An 18186-nucleotide genomic window follows, 5' to 3' on the forward strand; every position below is an offset into this window, starting at 1 on the left:
TAGTCAATATATATATATATATATATATATATATAGTTTGTAAAATAATTTTAAATGATATGGGAGATAGACACAATATCATGTCTCTACTACTTATTGTTTTTATACTTTCATTCTTTTTTTTTCAAGACAGGGTTTTTCTTTATTGCTCTGGAGACCGTCCTGGAACTCGCTTTGTAGACTAGACTGGCCTCAAACTCAGAGATCCACCTGCCTCTGCCTCCCAAGTGCAGTGCTGGAATTAAAGGCATGTCCCACCAATGCCCGGCTAAACTTCCATTTTTTAATATAGCCTTAAAAGAAGCAGTTAGTTAAAGAAACACACTTAATGATATGATTATATTTCAAAATTATTTTCATTCTTATACCTTTAATTGTACAAAAAGGATGGATTGTTGATGCAAACTGAATAATTTTGAGTTACTTGAGCACTCATTAATCATACCAAGTCTGTGATTCATTGACTTATCACAAAGTTATCTATTATAACCAACTAAAGTCCATGTGAGCCAAATATAACATAAAAGTCTTGTTTTAAATAAAATTTACCAAACAGCTTTTTTGCTGTTTTTTTCCACCAAGATATATTTAATGTACAATAGAATAAATGAAGGATTATGTCAGGCAGTCATGATGTGATACCCATATTTCCATCATCTATACATCAAGTAAAATAATAAAAATATCAAAAATATTTAGTGATTTGTTCAATTACTTTAAATTCACAAGGAAGAGGGTTAAAGATTCATAATGCCATTTGTGAGTTTTAGCATCCTACAAAGAACAGCACATTAACAGAAAGTAAATGTTGCCTTCCTCTTTTTTTCTATATATTTTTATTATACAACTTGCTTCCAAGCAATAGACAACTTTAGCTGAAGCACAGAGACTTGCACAGCCAGGTCAGTAACCACAAGGGTGGCTTTCCCAGGCTCTAAGGAAACAGTGAGATAATAGCATGTTATTAGTTTTGTGCCAACTCATAATAATGGGATATAGATGAGAGTACAATATTGTTTTACAAGTATCATGAAAGAACAGATGAAGAATGATAATCACTGTCTATAGTGAAGTCCAAAATAAATGAACCAACATGTCTTGTTACTAATGTTTCAAATAAACTAAATAGGTCAGTCAAATCAAAGAATTGAATGCTGTGAATAATCCATATGTACCATAGATATAGAGAAATAGTTAAAATTATATACTAAAACAATTCATTTCACTCACTGCAGATTCTGAAAAAAATATTTTAAGCTGATAACTACTTTTTAAAAAGAAGAATCAAATTAATATGGAAAACAGCTTGATACTCGAAACAACGCTTCCTCAACCTCATTTTTAAAGGCACTAATTTCAGCAAAATCCAGATACTAAGACTATGTTTGTTTTGTTTTGTTTTGTTTTGTTTTTATAAATCCACTCTACTTATACTGCAAACTCCAGCCAACAACAGCAGCAAAACCTGAGGTTCAGAGTGTTTGCCTTTCTCCCAACTATTAGAGTCATTTCCATCAATGATGAATAACACTAACTCTTACCACATTCTTCCTGTGTGGAATTCCTATTGTGAACTGGTTTCTTTAATATAGGAAATTACGTTTGGAACTGTAAGGAATCCATATACAAAGTGACAAAATTATCCATGTCTTCAGACAAAGGAATGAGGAGGTCAATTGAAAGAAGTAAAACCCATGGAGAAGTGGGCACCATGTGATTCATGGAAGCTCAGCAAATGCTGTTTTAACAGTAAAATACCTATGTTCTCTGAGTACATAGCAAGTATTTTTTTTTTCTATTAAGGTATCAGAAGTTTTTATTTAGTACAGCCAACTGGAAATTTGGTATATAAATAAATAAAAAATGAAACAGATTTACCTATCTTATCACTGCAACATTAGCACATCTCTTAGAAAACATTCATTATTTTTACATTTTTAGGTTATATATTTTTCTTATACTCTATTTAATATTAAAATCTGAACCATATTTACATTCTTTTAAATGTAAAGCCTAACACTAAATCTAAACCTATTATAACTGTTCTCTGTGTTAGGGTATGAATTTTTTTCCAAAGAGTATAAAATTGGTTAAATCTGTGATCAAAGAATTATGAACTACATACACATACACATAGACACATGTACACACAGAAACGTATACACACAGAGAGAGACAGATAAGACAGACACCCACACATATACACACAGAGAAACAAACACACACATACACACAGAGAGACAGGGATAAATTAGGTACAGAGAGGAGGGGGACAGAGACAGAGAGACAGAGATAACACATACACAGAGAGAGTAAGAGAAAGAAACCAAGACAGAGATAAGACAGAATCAAAGATAAGAAAGAAATACACACACAGAGACAGAGTCAGAGAAATTGATACAGATACAGAGACAGTGACAAAGATGAGTCAGGGACTCATACACCATTCATCTTCTGGTCATATTTTTTGTTCTTTCCTTGGTTATACAATTAAATAGTAACTATTTGCTTTTCAATGTGAGAAACTGAATCATTCACTTTTTAAAACAATTAAATATTTTGTGAAATGTTATCACTCACTATGTTGCTGTCAGTAAAACCTCTAAATCTTTATTGATGAATTATAAAGATGAATTATGAAATTAGTGAATAGATTTTCTATCTTTAAACTTTAACTAATATCTAGCTCAAACATTACAAGTGATGGTACGTTAACCATCAAAACTGTAATCTCATGACTTTGTACCAGTTACTACCTACCTCATTGATTGAATGAATTCAGAAACCAAATCTTAGAAATAGAAACCAAGAAAAGAGAGATTGATGGCGTCGTATATGATACATTACACAAGGGCCAGGCATTGTACTGAGTATCCAATGATTATTTTATATACTGCTTATCAAATGCTCTTTCAGTAATTAGTGCATATAGCATGATGAGGACATAGAGAGGGATGGGGAAATTTAATGGGTTACATATCCTTTACTACTGGTAGAACCATAACATGATTGTGGATGGATTAATATTGCTAAATATTTACATATTAACTGTATTGCTGCTTAGGAGATAAATATATACACAAGTTAGTAATTTGTATCAAATATAAGAATAAAATTATATCTGAACATATATTAGAAAAGTCCTATACTTCAAAATTATAAAGAAGATCAATTGAAATTTGTCTATTTTAATATATGTTAAGAGTAATTGAGTCTTACATCTACTTGTAAATTTAATGATTGTCTCTATAATTTATCAGTTTTGTTCATTCAGTAAAATGTTCGTCGCCCAGCCCTGCTTGACACTAAATAAAAACAAGTACCTAAGTTCAAGTTTTGATATATTGTTAAGATTATAACATTTTAAACTAAAATAGACAGGGGCTTTATTATTCTAACATGCAAAACTTTTAAACATTTAAATTTCAAAGTATTAACCAGCACTAAATAAATGCATTTAATGCAAATGTATATTTGAGTCATAAGGCAATGTTTTCAATGTAAAGAGGAAAAACATATCTTTGAGGAAGGCAGTACTTGCACTATTCACACACAAAAAAAATCAGTATCATCTCTAGTATTTAATTTTGAGCTATATTGATGCAGTTGAAGAAGTGGTCACTATTCTGGATGGTAATGAGAGATTTCATGGTATATTATTTGTTCTGGGTTTTGAAAATCATTAACATTGAGATCAACACAAAGGGTAGAAAGAAGCATTTCCAGATGCACAAAACACTATAGAAAAAATTTACATAAATCTTGATGCTATGGGCAAGACCTTTCTGGGGAAAATGCATTGGGATATAATATCACAAAGACAACAGTGGCTAGGATCCAAAGGACAATTCCAGGCTGAGCAGTTTGGGCCATCATTTTCTGCATTAGTGTAAGCTGGAAGAGCATAAAGGGGAAAAGAGCAAAGAAAAAGCAGTGAATGGCAAAAGCTTCAAATCTTCATGTGAGAGAGGAGGTTGGAGCATTCTCCCTTCCCCTGCTGCCTTTAATGGAAATAATCAACAGGAATGCTGGATGATTACAGTATATTTTTTCTCTGTGGGAGAGGGAGATTATGTACTCACAACCATAAAGCATTTGCTTGCAAAATTAATTCAAATTGACTTGCACAGGAGCACTGTCACATGAATTGAAAACAGCTGAAGGGTTTTTTTTTTTTTTTTTTTTTTTTTTTATCATGATAAACAACAATCAAACCACATGGAAAAAGTACCTGCTGTTTGGGCCTCGGGGACTTCTGGGAAGCCCAGATTTTTTTTAGCATCTTTATTAATGAATGGAAAGATGAAAGTTAAAAAAATGTCATCATATTCACTGACTGAACATGATGCAAATGTCAATGAGAACAAATCATTTTATTTTTACTTTAAAAATAGAATTAATCCTAGATATTTTAACATGGACTACACATTTTGTGCAGAAGCATCTTGGTAGACATAAACTCCTTAACATTACAAAATTTAAAAAAAAAAAAGGAAAATGTGTATTAACAAGTAGAGACTATAGTAGGTAAAAACATTTTAGTAAAAGTAACATTTAATTCCTTAGAAAAGACATGAATGAGCCTTAATCCCACAGCTGAGAGAAGCAGAAGCAGGCACCTACAGCTAAGCACTGTCTGGTACTCTTGGACTCCCATTGTAGAGAGGGATCAGCAAAGTCAAGACCTTGCTGGAGAAACATAAAGAAACGGCTGACTTGACCTGGTGAGAGTACAGGACCCAAGTCATAAAGCTGGGCAAACAGCATTGGACCGAACTAAGCCCTCTGAATGTGGGTGCCAGTTAGGAGGCCTGGGCACTCTATGGGACCTTTAACAGTGGAACCAGTATTCATCCCTAGTGCACAAATGGACTTTGGGAGCCCATTACCTACGGAGGGATAATATTACAGTCCAGATACAAGGAGCAGGGATTAGGCTCTCTCCATATGTTGTGACAGACTATGAGGATCCCCCATACTACTCTTGGGGAGTGGTGGGAGGTGGGTTGGGCGAGTCTTTTGGGGGCATGGGAGGATGGGAGGGAGAGGGAACAGCGGATTGATATGTAAAATATGATTGTCTCTAAATAAAAAAAAAACTTTAATACAAAACTATAAAGTAAATTTTAAAAAAGACATGAAGGTTTTTGTTTGTTTCCATACTTGCTCCCTGGGTGGGACAATTGGGAAAGAACATCCAAATATTGGGAAAGAACATCCAAGGAAGAAGCAATTTAGCAAAATTTCATGTTGATATGGTATCTGAAATCCATACACTCTGAATTTTGTAAAAAATATAATAGAGGAAGGTTTATATGGGGACAGGGAGAAAACGTGCACACCAAGATCCTCTCATTGCAGTTGAAAAGACTGAACATTTTAGGAAGCCAGTTGCAGCTGGGCTAAGCAGAAGGCATTAACAGAAGATAATATAGATAAAATTAGTTTCATTATTGAAAATTATTTCAATAATGAAATATATTTCATTATTGAGAGGGAAATGTGCTTGGGGTTATACTACATATAAAAAAATTTCATGATTCCATGTTGACTTTAAACATACAATCAGTGATCCCAATGAACAAATAGTACACATGTATCACACTGCTGCTTTTCAGTATTGCACTTTGATGTCTGGTAATTTACTCTGTGTGATTGCATAGAGAAAATGTCTAGTACAACATTTGCCTCATAGGCAGAGGTAAGTTGGACATTCCAAAGAATTTTTTCAAAATTGCTAAGTTTCCATGTGGGAAATCTAAATATTAAATGCCTAATGATTGTCTTGAGTCACTTAAATTATTTATCTTAATTACTGAAGGGGTTGGGTGTGGTTTATGTGATCTTAAACTATGATAAATACTAAGAAACTTTGAAACAGACAATAGAATATTCTTTCCCCTTGAATACTTTTCGATCACTGTCTATAAAGAGTTTTTCTCTATATATTAATGTGGTCTTGTTTTGAACACTTCATCATTAGTTCATTCTTTAGCATCTGTTATGCTTGGTGTGGTCCTCAGTACATATTGCTAGACTTAACACAATTCTGCAGGACACAAAGACAAAATAAGAACCTAGAGGAACTTACCATGATCAAAACTAAAATGTGAGATCTAGTCTTTGTCCAAGTGATTTTCCCAATTATTGTCTTATTTTGTAGGACATGTGGGACACACTGATTTTTTTATTAAAAAGTAAATATACAAATACATAATTCAGCTTAAGAGTTTGCTAAGTCAGAAAAACCCATGTAGAACAATAAAAATTTGATCTCAGTTCAATTTGCATATTCTGGTTATTTTCATTTTGAAAGATGAATGGTTATCTATGTCCCAGAGAAAATCACCGAGGACAGAGTGAAACCAAAGGAAGGAAAGTCATAACCCTTGTTTTTTTAGATAACCACTATGTAAAATTATTCCTTTTTCTTTCCCTATAGGCAGACCATGCATGCCTACCTCCATTTTAAAACAATATGAATTAAATCAGTATCTACATTCTTCTTAAAATGAGTAAGTTGTTATAATGTCCCTGAGAACTCCTAAATTGCAAAGAAATAAAATAAATTTAAAATAATAAAGATGCTTATCCTTTCTGATGATGACAAGAAAATCTAGCAAAATCAAAGCAAAAGTTTTAATGCAACTCTGAGATGATGCTCCTGGGAGTCCTGAGGCTTCCACACCATGTGCTCCAGGAAGTCTTGAAAACTCTAGAGGGAATGGCTAATTCCAGCAAGCCCGGGAGGCAGGTATATGCATGCAGTGAGCATCTCCAACAACAGGATATGGAAAAACAGAGTGATGGAGGAATTTCTAAAACGTAAGAGTATAATCTGTTCTTAGCAAACATCCTGGCCATTAATTTTATTCTCATAAGAATAAGCCCTGGAAACTGTTGCTAAAATTTCCTGGAAACAAGTATGTTTCTACCCATGCTAAGTCTATTTATAGGTTAATCAATATTAAATGTTCCAGAAGGTGACTGAAGTGTCTCAAATGGAAGTAAAGCAAAGTACTTCACTAAGTGAAATGACAAGCTAGTAAAGTTGTGAATGTGAACTTTGCAATCCAAGCACAGGAAGAAAGGGACAGAGAAAAGATTCAACATTTGGAGTAACTGATTTATGCTTTGAAGGACTCAGTGTTATGGGAGACTTGGGTGTTGAGTGACCTCAGTAGAACCAACTGCTTAAATTTAAGTAAGAAGCTTACCCTCGATTTCCTCATCTACAAAAGAAAATACTAAGTGCATATTTGAGCATTTTCCTCATTAAGTTTTAGTGTCAATGACACATATTCATGTGCTGAAGGCACAGCTTTTTTATGGTTAGACAGAATTTAAAAGAGAAAAGACATTGCATGTGCAAAATACACAAAACACAAACTGTTGGGAGTGACTGGAGATACTGCCATATCTGTGATACTTCTGAATGCATATATTAAGAAAACACAGGTCTGGAAAATATTCTATTCACCTTTTTTCTTTCATTTCTCACTTTTAAAACCATGAGTGAACTTAAGCTCCAGAATGACATGAATTCTATTCTTCCCTGTTCTGAAATGCCTGTAAGTGTGACTCATTCTCACAGCAAAGAAAATTCTGTCCAATTAATAAGCATAGAAAAGTTGCATAAAACTTTCTTTGTCTTGGTATCTTAACATATGTCTAGAATCATATGGGGGAAGAAAGATGGAAAGGCTTATGTGGGAGGGGCAGAGACTATAATGCTATGTAATAATTTGTGTGATAATTGAAATGATAAGATAAAGATAAGTCTAGAAGAAATGGGAAGAGAAATAATGTTACAAACATGTATATGGCCTGGTGAACATGTTAATATGAGGTCAACAGAAATGCGACAGAAGATCAAACAATGGCTTCTGAAACTTTTTATTCCAGGTCACACCTGTATAGTACTTACTGCAAAACTAGAACTTTATAATTTATTCTCAGTTTTAAAATACAAAATATAAAATTGTTTCTCTAGTAAATGTTTATTGACAGGAAATGAGCTGTCTTAGAAACACTATAGATTATTAAACATGAAATACTACAAGATCCTAGGATCTTCCAAAATAATAAAGAAGATGAAATTATATAATGAGGACAAATTGTTTCTAAATGTATCTAGGATATCTATATGGATATGAGGATAATATAATGTTATTCCTCTTAAAATTTTGCCCAATTAGGTCTACAAATGGAGATATGCTTTATCAATCTATATATCTTTAAATAAATATACATGGAATTAGAAGTTTACTTTATATAGTCTTCAATTTCCACAATACCAATTCAAAATATTATAATCTAACAAAACAATTCACACATGATTAATATTTAAAGTCTTTTATGTACATGTCTGGAAATACATGTTCATGTACCAGCTAGAGTTTGATGCCTCAATTTCTTAATTGCTATCTACCTTATTTTTTGAGTAGAGTTGGATACCAAGTCCCACAGATCCTGGGTCATGTCTTGTCATGCCTATTTTTTTTCTGTTTTCTTTCTAAATACAATTTAATTGGGAAACATTAGGTAATATCTTCAAACAAATTCATTTATCTAGGATTTTGACACATTCACAAATAGTATTATGTGAAAGTACCTTAAGATTTTATTAAAAGTAGATTTTATTCATACAACATATTCTGATGTTTCCACTTCCCAAAGTCTTTCTAGGTCTTTCCCATTTCCCCATCTTCCTAAATTCATATATTTTCTCTCTCCCATTAAAAAACAGACAAATAAGAAACAAACAACCCCCCCAATCTTAGAATAGGACAAAACAAATAAACAGAAAGAACAAAAGAAAAACCACATGAAATATATTTAGAAATACACACACACACACACACACACACACACACACACAGAGAGAGAGAGAGAGAGAGAGAGAGAGAGAGAGAGAGAGAGAGAGAGATCACATAAAAACACAAATAGGAAACCATAATATATAGGCAAAAGAAGGAAATCCCAGACAGCATTATGATACAAAGAACTTCCAAAAGAACCATTGTGTCCATTGTGTTTGTTTTGTGTTGACCATCTACCAATGGGCATGGGCCATGACCTTAAGTGTGGTTTTATACCCAGTGAGACTCTATTGGAGAAACTATTTCTTTTTTCTTTTTGAGCAGTTATCAATTGGAGATAGGTTCTGAGTTAAGAATGAGGGCCTGTGTTCACTTTCTGCCTCAGCATTAGTATCCCATCTGGCTTGGAACTGCAGGCCCTGTGCATATTGGTACAGTATCTGTGAGTTCATATGTGGATCAGTTGTGTTGTCTCTAGAAGTCCCAATTTCCTTCTTGTCTTCCAACCCCACTGGCTCTTATACCCTTTCTGTTTCCTCTTCCACAAGTTCCCTGAAACATGAGGGGGAGCATTTGATGGGGACAACCCATTTAGGACTGAGTGTTCCAATGTTTCTCACTCTGTACATTGTGTAGTTGAGGGTTTTTGTATTTGTTCCCTTCTACTGCAGGAGGAAGTTTCTCTGATGCCTCACCTAGTTTAATGAAATGGGTGTTGGGGATGTAAACTTGGGTCCTTACAATTGAAAAAGAAGCACTTTGATAACTGGGACATCTTCCAATTTCATTTCTCATATATGCAAAATATAGTAAGTATATGCCCCTCTATGAGCTCTTGCACATTCCAGTAGAAATATGTGCTTATACTGAAATACAGTCATGTACCACAGAACAATATTTGGTCAATGAAGTCCTGCAAATGTGACTATAGTCCATAACAGTGAATTATCCAGTAGCATCCAATCCAACTCGGTTTTAGTGTCACCAAAATGTTGCTACAATGTCAAAAAATACAGTATGCCTTAGGCTGTATCTCTGTCAAGTGATATACAGGGGCATTATAACAGATTACAAAATCATGCTGTAAATAAACCATTCTCAAATCAATTATTGTTCTTTAAAATAAGCTTGTATACTTATGGAAAAAAAACATAATTTATCCCGTTTTATGTTTCTATCAAAGTGAAATAGGGAGGATAAAAAATAGTGTTTGAGAGGTACTAGTATAGTTCTCTCTAAAAAAAAAAAAGCACTCTGTCTTTTTATATCCTATTTCTTAGATATTTTCAGTAAAATATTTCACAAAATTTATATTATTTCAGAATTTATTTAATCATTTAAAGTGCTTATTTCTCCTTAAAATTAAATTTACTTTACTTGGTATATAATTCTTGCTAGAAAGTCTACTTTTTAAATATGCTAGGGATTAACTATAGCATCATGGATTTTAGTGAATGATCAACCTTTAATGATATTAAATATTTCTTGTACATGGTGAGATGTTTTCTCAAATGATGCTTGCACAATGTTCTTTCTGGGGTTGACAAATTAATTGTACCTTGTGAACCTGGGTTGGTTTTATTTATGTTTGTTGATGAATATGTTTTGTTTTATTTTAAATATGAGATTATGTCAATTAATTAATCTCCACATTGTTGGGAACCAAAAAAGTTCCATTATGGAATATCTTAAGATCCAATCTCCAGTTTCAGTAAACAGGAGCACCCAGGAGCTCGACCTACAATTATATTGCTAATTCCAGCAAGTCTACTATTGTATACCATGGCCTCAGGGTAGAATGCCTCCTAGTTTGCATCTCTATGGGCTTAATCATTGAGTAGGCCCACACCTGGGCTGAGAACAATGTCTATGTGACTAGGAACTGTTTAGGAAATGCTTGAATTTTAATAGAATCACTTGATATTAACTATATACATTATAACAGATGCTTCCTGATTTTGCCCCTGCCCTTGGAAGACTATTTAAATGGACTTCTCAATAAACCATGGCTTCTCAGCATCAGCTGAGAGCCCTCCTGAGAGGACAAGATTCCTGTGTTTGGTCTTTATTGCCATTGGGTTGCTAGGAATTTCCAAGTCCACGATATCAGCCCTGTCTCTTTAGGCAACTTGTGTTTGTTTCCATTATCCCATTTTTCAATTTTTCAGGTAGGATGACCCCTGTTGGTCTATTTCCAAATTTATTCCCCCTTTTCTTCTCTCTGACCTATCCTGTTTTCAGGCGTCTGTAGTGAATTCTTTATTTTAGGCTTTACATTTTTGTTTTGTTTTGTTTTGTTTTGCTTTGTTTTTGTTTTTTTCAAGACAGGGTTTCTCTGTGTAGCTTTGGATCCTATCCTGGCACTTGCTCTGGAGACCAGGATGGCCTTGAACTCACAGAGATCCTCCTTAGGCTTTACATTTTTTTCTTCCAAATATTGTTTCTTTATAAGATAACTAATCTCTATTGACATTTTGAATTAGATGAGATATAGTTATTATATTTTTGTCTTAGAGTCTTACATTTTCTTTTAGTCTTTCTACATGTTTTAAAATTTCTAATTAAAGTTAAAATCTTCACCTACTAAGTCAACTCATTCAACATTTATCAAAGAAATTGTGTTTGTTTTCCTTTTGTGAAGGATCTTAGGGCCACTCACAGGTGAAACTTCATCATTCTCAGCTCTTAATGGATCTCACCTATATTCTCTTCTTCAGCATTCCATTCTAGTCCCAACAAGTTTTACTAAGTGGCGATTTTAGTATTTATATAAAATTTTACCAACAAATTAGTAGATATTTGCCTATCTTTCTAGCACATGAAAGGCTGAAAATTAATTAGACTAGGAGTGTTCAAAGTAAAATCTAAGTCAGTCTTCTAGGAGCTCAACTGGCATTAAATAATAAGAGTTCTTTTCACTTGGGAACATGAGCAATTGCCTATCTTCCTGTGCTTTTCAGGTGCCCACTCAACTGTTGTTTGTTATGATGCTGGCGGGATTCAGGTTTTAGGGGGCTTCCTTGGAGACTGGCAGGTGGAAAGGACACAGCATACAATGCTTTCTCTATACAAAAATGAGCCTGTATTTTTTAAATAAATGTTCTCTAGGTTATTGTCAGTCTGTGGTTCATTTCTAGGATTTAAAAACACATATTCTCACAATCTTACCCAATATTACTGACTGTCATAGTGGAGAAAATTAGTAGAGGCCCATATTCTATAGTTTTTTTGATAACATCATTCAAGTGATTTATATTTCACACAGTAGGAATGTTGCTTATTATTATAAATTCCAAAATCTATTCATATTATTTTAAAACTTGTTCATTTTTTTCTATAGTCATGTAGATTTTGAACACTCATTTTATTTAAAATAATAATTCCATTTCTAGTATCTTGTATATAAATGGCAACAAACAAGAAAAATGCAATTAAATATTCCACACATATTCTTCCACTTGTAAAACAAACAACAATATCACTAAATTTCTCAAAATTAACTTCTCTGTCTTTACTATATATACATAGTTACAGGTTATCTGTATCAGAGAAAATATGATGCATAAAAACATACAGTATTTCTGAAAATAATATTGTTTTTGAATGTAGAAAGAAACTAGTATTTTAAAGATTGTCATGTAAAAACAAAGTAACACGATATTGTTGGAATGTTGGTTAGAGCTTGGCCCTTATACAAAGACCTTTGTTTTCTATAATGAAATAGTACAAGAAATTAAGTCGAGCCTCCCAAAGTTCCCATTCATGAGTAACTATATCATCATAAGTATATTTACTCAGATATATACTTTCAACCCTCTATTTTAATAAATTTTCAATTGGAAGCACAAAAGACAAAGCTAAATTCAAAGGCAATAACATTTTCTGAGGACTGTAAAAGTATAACCTTAAAATGCATTTTCTTTTCTTTTCTTGTTTTTTTTTTTAGCATTTTCATCATATTTTCAAAAAGGATACTTAATATACTCATTAAATAAGACATTTTGGGTATTATAAAACTCCACAATATAATAAACACACACAGATAATAACAGTTATAGAACTTTATGAGAACAAAAGGAACAAAATGGAATATAAAAAGGTTAAATTGGCATAATTGATTCCATTACACTACAGTCACTTTATCCTTCTTACACATTGTTTTACTTATAGATTCTAACATATGAACAATATTACTTTTTACATTGTATTTATAAGTGCAACTATAATTTGAAATATCAAAGTAATTTGGAAGTTGCTGAACTTTCTAAAGCTAGATGATATAAGGATATTAGCAAATAATTGGGAATTTTAAAAATTAATATGACCTGTTTTACTTTCTTAAAATAACATTCTGAGAAAAGGGCTGTCTTAGTCTTCTTCCTGTTGCTGTGATAAACACCATTGCCTAAAGCAACATGAAAAATAGTTTATTTTGCTAACATCTGATAACATTCCTTGAAGGAACAAAAGACAGAAGCTCAAATAAGACCAGAGGAACAGGTCATGCATGAAAGTTCTTACTGTACATAGATTGCTCAGCTTGGTTACTTATACCATGTAAAGCCACCTGCAGGTGGGTGACACAGCCCACAGTGTGCTATGCCCTCACAAATAAATCAACAACCAAGAAAATGTTCCAAAGACATTCCCAGAGATCAATCCTGAAAGATGCTATTCATCAGTTATGGTTTCCTCTTCTTAAATGACTCTAGCTTGTGTCATGGTGACCAACACAAACACCAGCATAAAGACTAATTAATTTAACCTATTTTTAACCTAATTTAACCTAATTTAACCTATTTTTCATTAATAGGAAAATAATCATTGAAATATTTTGGATATGTTGCTATCACAAGACTTGCTATAACCTTCTTTTGCTTAAAATTGTTTCAATCTCATTACATATGTATATACAATTGTATATATATGAGAAAAAATAAATTAATTGTTTGCATAAATATTAAAGTAAGATATATTTATAAATTTAAGTGCCTTGAGTATAATTTAAAAACAAACGACTGAAAATGTTAGCGTTTTTGTCAAGATAATTGAGTATAACATTGCTTGAAAATTTTAAAATGCAAAACTAGCAGTGGTGTAGGTTAATTAAAAAATCTCAAAAACTAGGATTATTTTATTATAAAATTGTGAAAAATTATTTTTCAGAGTCATGTGATAACATAGAATAATATTTAATTTGGGCTTTCATTATCTGTTACTATGCTTGTGAACTTAATTGGAAAGCTGATCATGTAATGCTTTTTTAATTTTAAGAATGTGTTACTATTGTTATCAACCTAAAATCCATTATATATACATATAATGTATATATAATTTTCACCTCAAATAATTTAATATATATTAATTTAAATATATAAATAATTTAAATATATTTCAATAAACAATTTAATAAGATAGTAATCATAAAATATGCTGGTAAAATAAATTTTTGTAAAATTTTAAGTAAAGAAAAACTCAAAATTTAGGAAAAAATTTGAATGGCAATAGGACTGGTTACCTGATCTAGTTTTAGCCTGAATGGAACTTAACAAAATTTCTTGTAATGCTTTCAACTTTTTCTGAAAATGAAATAAAAGGTGAGTTGATCTCGATGTACATTTACATTGCACACAGATGTCAATTATATTTCCTCAGCAACTTATCTGAGGTAGTGGCAAAGCACCGCATTTCTTAGTTGCTGAAGGAAAACTTTCTTTCGTGGAGAAATGCTGAGAGGCAAGTAATGTGTCTGATATTGAGTCACTGAAAATTCTTCCCTGTTGGCTAATTTTTTTCAGAACTCATTTGAAATCCCCCCATACCCCACCTGATAGAAATAGCCCTCCTTTCTTAACAAACATTTCCACTTAAATGTCAATCTAATTTTTGTAGCCTGGAGGTTATGTACTAAGGTTTTATTTTATGGAAAGTTTCATAAGAACTTACCCCATTTTTTGGAAAAGCAATCCATCCAAGGTCCCCCATGACAGTGCGTGAATCCAATAAATTCACTGTAAAAAGAAAAAAGAAGTACCAAACTGAGTATAGCCCCATTTCAGCCTAAATCCCTCCAGAGACAACACTGCATCTACCTCTTCAGTAAGATCCATGCTCTTCATTTGACTTGATTGTTGGCTTTTCTTGTCTCCATGGGAATAAGTCTACATTAAACATAAATGTCCTTGTCCTCCTTTCAGAGTATCTGGGACACCAGGTCTCTGTCTAGACATGACTAAACACCAGAGGATTGAACACTTAAATTGTTATGTTTATTAATTTTAATGATTCCTTTGGTTCATCTTTGATATTGAGTGGCAGTATGCCTGTGTAGTTGAGATAAAGTAGCTCATGTTATCAAACTGAGTGTATTACGGTGTTGCAGTCTACTGAGTTTCAACCTGTAGTCCAAATTGATGTGCATAGGAATAGTAGGAATTTATAACTAGCCTGCTGGAAAAAGCAGCATTCCTCACTGGCCTCTGCCCAATTTGCAGCTTTAGATACTCATTACTAACTATAGACCTCCAATGTCTTCAAATTTTGGTTACTGCCTCTTGAAATAACTTTATTCTACATTCATCTACATTGCTGTTTGGTGGTTCAAAATATATGTTGAAGGGAATTAATGTCCTCAGGACAGTAGCTTAGCTGTTAGTTCAATTTTGAAAGGGTAGTTACTGATATTTGAATATACCACTGCAAAAATATAAGACAATAAGTAAAGTTGGAATCCATAATTTTACATAATTTGATTTTGTTAAAATGCTGTCAATAAATAAAAAGATGATAAAATTGATGAGGAATTCATATGTCACACTTCTCAAACTCACCCTCCTTGGGGAGCAGAAAGGGGATGGGATAGGGAGTTGGTGGGGAGGCAGGGGAGGAAGGAAGGGAGAGGGAACTGGGATTTAAATATAAAAGAAGCTTGTTTCTAATTTAAATGAAAAAAGGAAAAGGCATAACAAAAAAGAAAAAGAATTAATTCCTTCTTTTAAAAAATGAGTTTTGTTTTCAGAAATAAGACTCAAAATGCAAATAAGATATTTACAATTGCAATTAGAAAATTTCACATTCAGAAAGAGAATATAAAATTATATTGTTATCTCTTATATGATAAATCAGAATAAATACTTGAGACCTTGTTCATTCAGGTATTCAGATGCCCAAAAGAAAACAGTTACAGTTAATATGTAAAGTAAATATATAAAAATTCAGGCTGAACAAACCATGGAGAGCAAGCCTATAGACAGAGTTCCTTCATGGCTTCACTACCAGTTCCTCCCTTTAGATTCTTGCTCTGAGCTTCTTAAGTGATAGACTGAATAATGAAAATGGAATTAAAATAACTCCACTAAATATGTATAACATACTTTCCTTTCCTATCTTTATTTTCAAATTATTTTTATTTTAATTAGAAAGATTATTTTACACCTTAATCCCAGGTCCCTCTCCATCTCCTCCTCCCCTGTCCCCCCAGATAACACCCTACCTATCACATATCCTTTCTCCTCCCCAAGGAGGGTGAGACCTTCCATAGGGGTCTTCAAATTCTGTCATATCCTTTGGGATAGGGCCTAGGCTAACCCCCTTGTGTCTAGGCTCAGGGAGTATTGCTCCATGGGGGATGAGCTCCCAGAGTTCATTCCTATTCTAGGGATAAGTACCTATCCACTACAAGGGGCCACAAAGATTTCCAAAGTCTCCTCACTGACAGCCACATTGAGGGTGTCTGGATCAGTCCCATGCTGGTTTCCCAGCTATCAGTCTGGGGACCAAGAGCTCTCCCTTTTTCAGGTCATCAGACATAGAGTAAAGGATTACTACCCTACAATCCACACTGCCAGAGAAGCTAGTAAACAAGGAGGACCCTAAGAGAGACATACATGGTCCTCTGAAGAAGGGGAAAGGGACAAGATCTCTTGAGCAAATTGGGAGCATGGGGAAAGGGGAGAGGGAACTAGGAGAATGAGAAGGGGAGAGCAAAAGGGGTGAGGATGACATGATGGAAAAGGGAGGTTGAGTTGAGGGAAGAACAGAAGAGAGCAAGATAAGAGATAATATAATAGAGGGAGACATTACAGGTTTAAGGAGAAATAAGGCACTAGGGAAATATCTGGAGAGCTACAAAAATGACACCAAGTAACAATCTAAGAAACAGAGGAGAGGCTATTTTAAATGCCCTCTTCTGATAATGAGATTGATGACTAATATGCCATGTAACCATATGCCATGGTATAGCCTTCATCCAGCAGCTGGTGGAAGTAGAAGCAGACAACCACAGATAAACCTTGAATTGAACTGAAATCCGGTTACAGAGAAGAAGGATAGAAGAGAATAGGGGTCTATACCAAGCTGATGAAATCCTTTTCAATCTTTAAACAAGCTATTTTATTTACATAAAAAAAAAACCTATCACATGGCAGGCCTGACCACTACTGAGGTGAGTGTACCATCTGCTCCTACCCTGCTCCTACCCAACTTCCCATTCACCTGTATCTCTCTAGGCCTGAGTCTGCTTAGAGTGGACTCTACCAGGCAGGGCAGAGCTCCCTGAGTCTGGAAACACCTCACTCTTCCTTCCCCTTTCGGCCAGCCCAACCCTTACATAGTGAGGAGACTACCAGCAGAGGCAAGACCTTCCAGAGCTGCAGGTGAAAAGAGGAGATGGAGAGACCCCACCTGCACCCACTGGAAGAAGACATGAGAAGAAGATGGAGTAAGAATGCACTCAACAACAGAAAGACCAATATGACACCACCAGAATGTAGGGATTCCACACAAGCAAGATCTGAAAAACCCAACACAAAGGATGAAGAAGAGATGGACCGCAAAAATTATCTTAGGAAGATGATAGAGGAAACAAAAAATCCCTTAAAAAATAGAAGAAAAAACAAGCAAGAAGTTACATGAAGTAGAGGAAAAGACAAACCAAAAAAATTCAAGAAATAAAGACATCTCTTAAAGAATCTAAAGAAAGCCAAGAAAAAAACAGCCAAACAAGTGAAGGAAGCACTTGAAACAGCTCAAGGCATGAAACTGTAAAAGAAACAATAAATAAAACACAAAATGAGGCGATCCTGGAAATAGAAAGGCTGGATAAATGATCAGGACCTAAAGACTTGAGTATAACCAATAGAATTAAAGATATGGAAGAGAGAATCTCAGTTGTTGAAGACTCTCTAGAGGATATACAGTCATTGACCAAAGAAAATCTCAAGTCCAACAAATCGCTAACACAAAATATCCAGGAAACATGGGACACCTGAAAAAGACAAACATGATATGTACTCACTCATATGTGGAATTTAGACATAGAGTAAGGATTACCAGCCTACAATCCACACTGCCAAAGAAGCTAATA

General features: G+C 33.8%; 1 protein-coding gene across 7 annotated transcripts in view; it reads right to left on the minus strand.

Annotated features, from left to right (window-relative positions):
* The window catches only part of Epha5 (EPH receptor A5), a 323256-nt gene that overhangs the window by 275106 nt on the left and 29964 nt on the right, over positions 1-18186 (minus strand). For all 7 annotated transcript variants that reach the window (XM_035453282.1, XM_035453281.1, XM_035453280.1 and 4 more), the window contains exon 2: positions 14769-14833. In XM_035453282.1, the coding sequence (XP_035309173.1) occupies positions 14769-14833 (65 nt within the window). The remainder of the gene's footprint in view (positions 1-14768; positions 14834-18186) is intronic.

The sequence above is a fragment of the Cricetulus griseus genome (genome assembly GCF_003668045.3).
Source record: "Cricetulus griseus strain 17A/GY chromosome 1 unlocalized genomic scaffold, alternate assembly CriGri-PICRH-1.0 chr1_1, whole genome shotgun sequence".
NCBI lineage: Eukaryota > Metazoa > Chordata > Mammalia > Rodentia > Cricetidae > Cricetulus > Cricetulus griseus.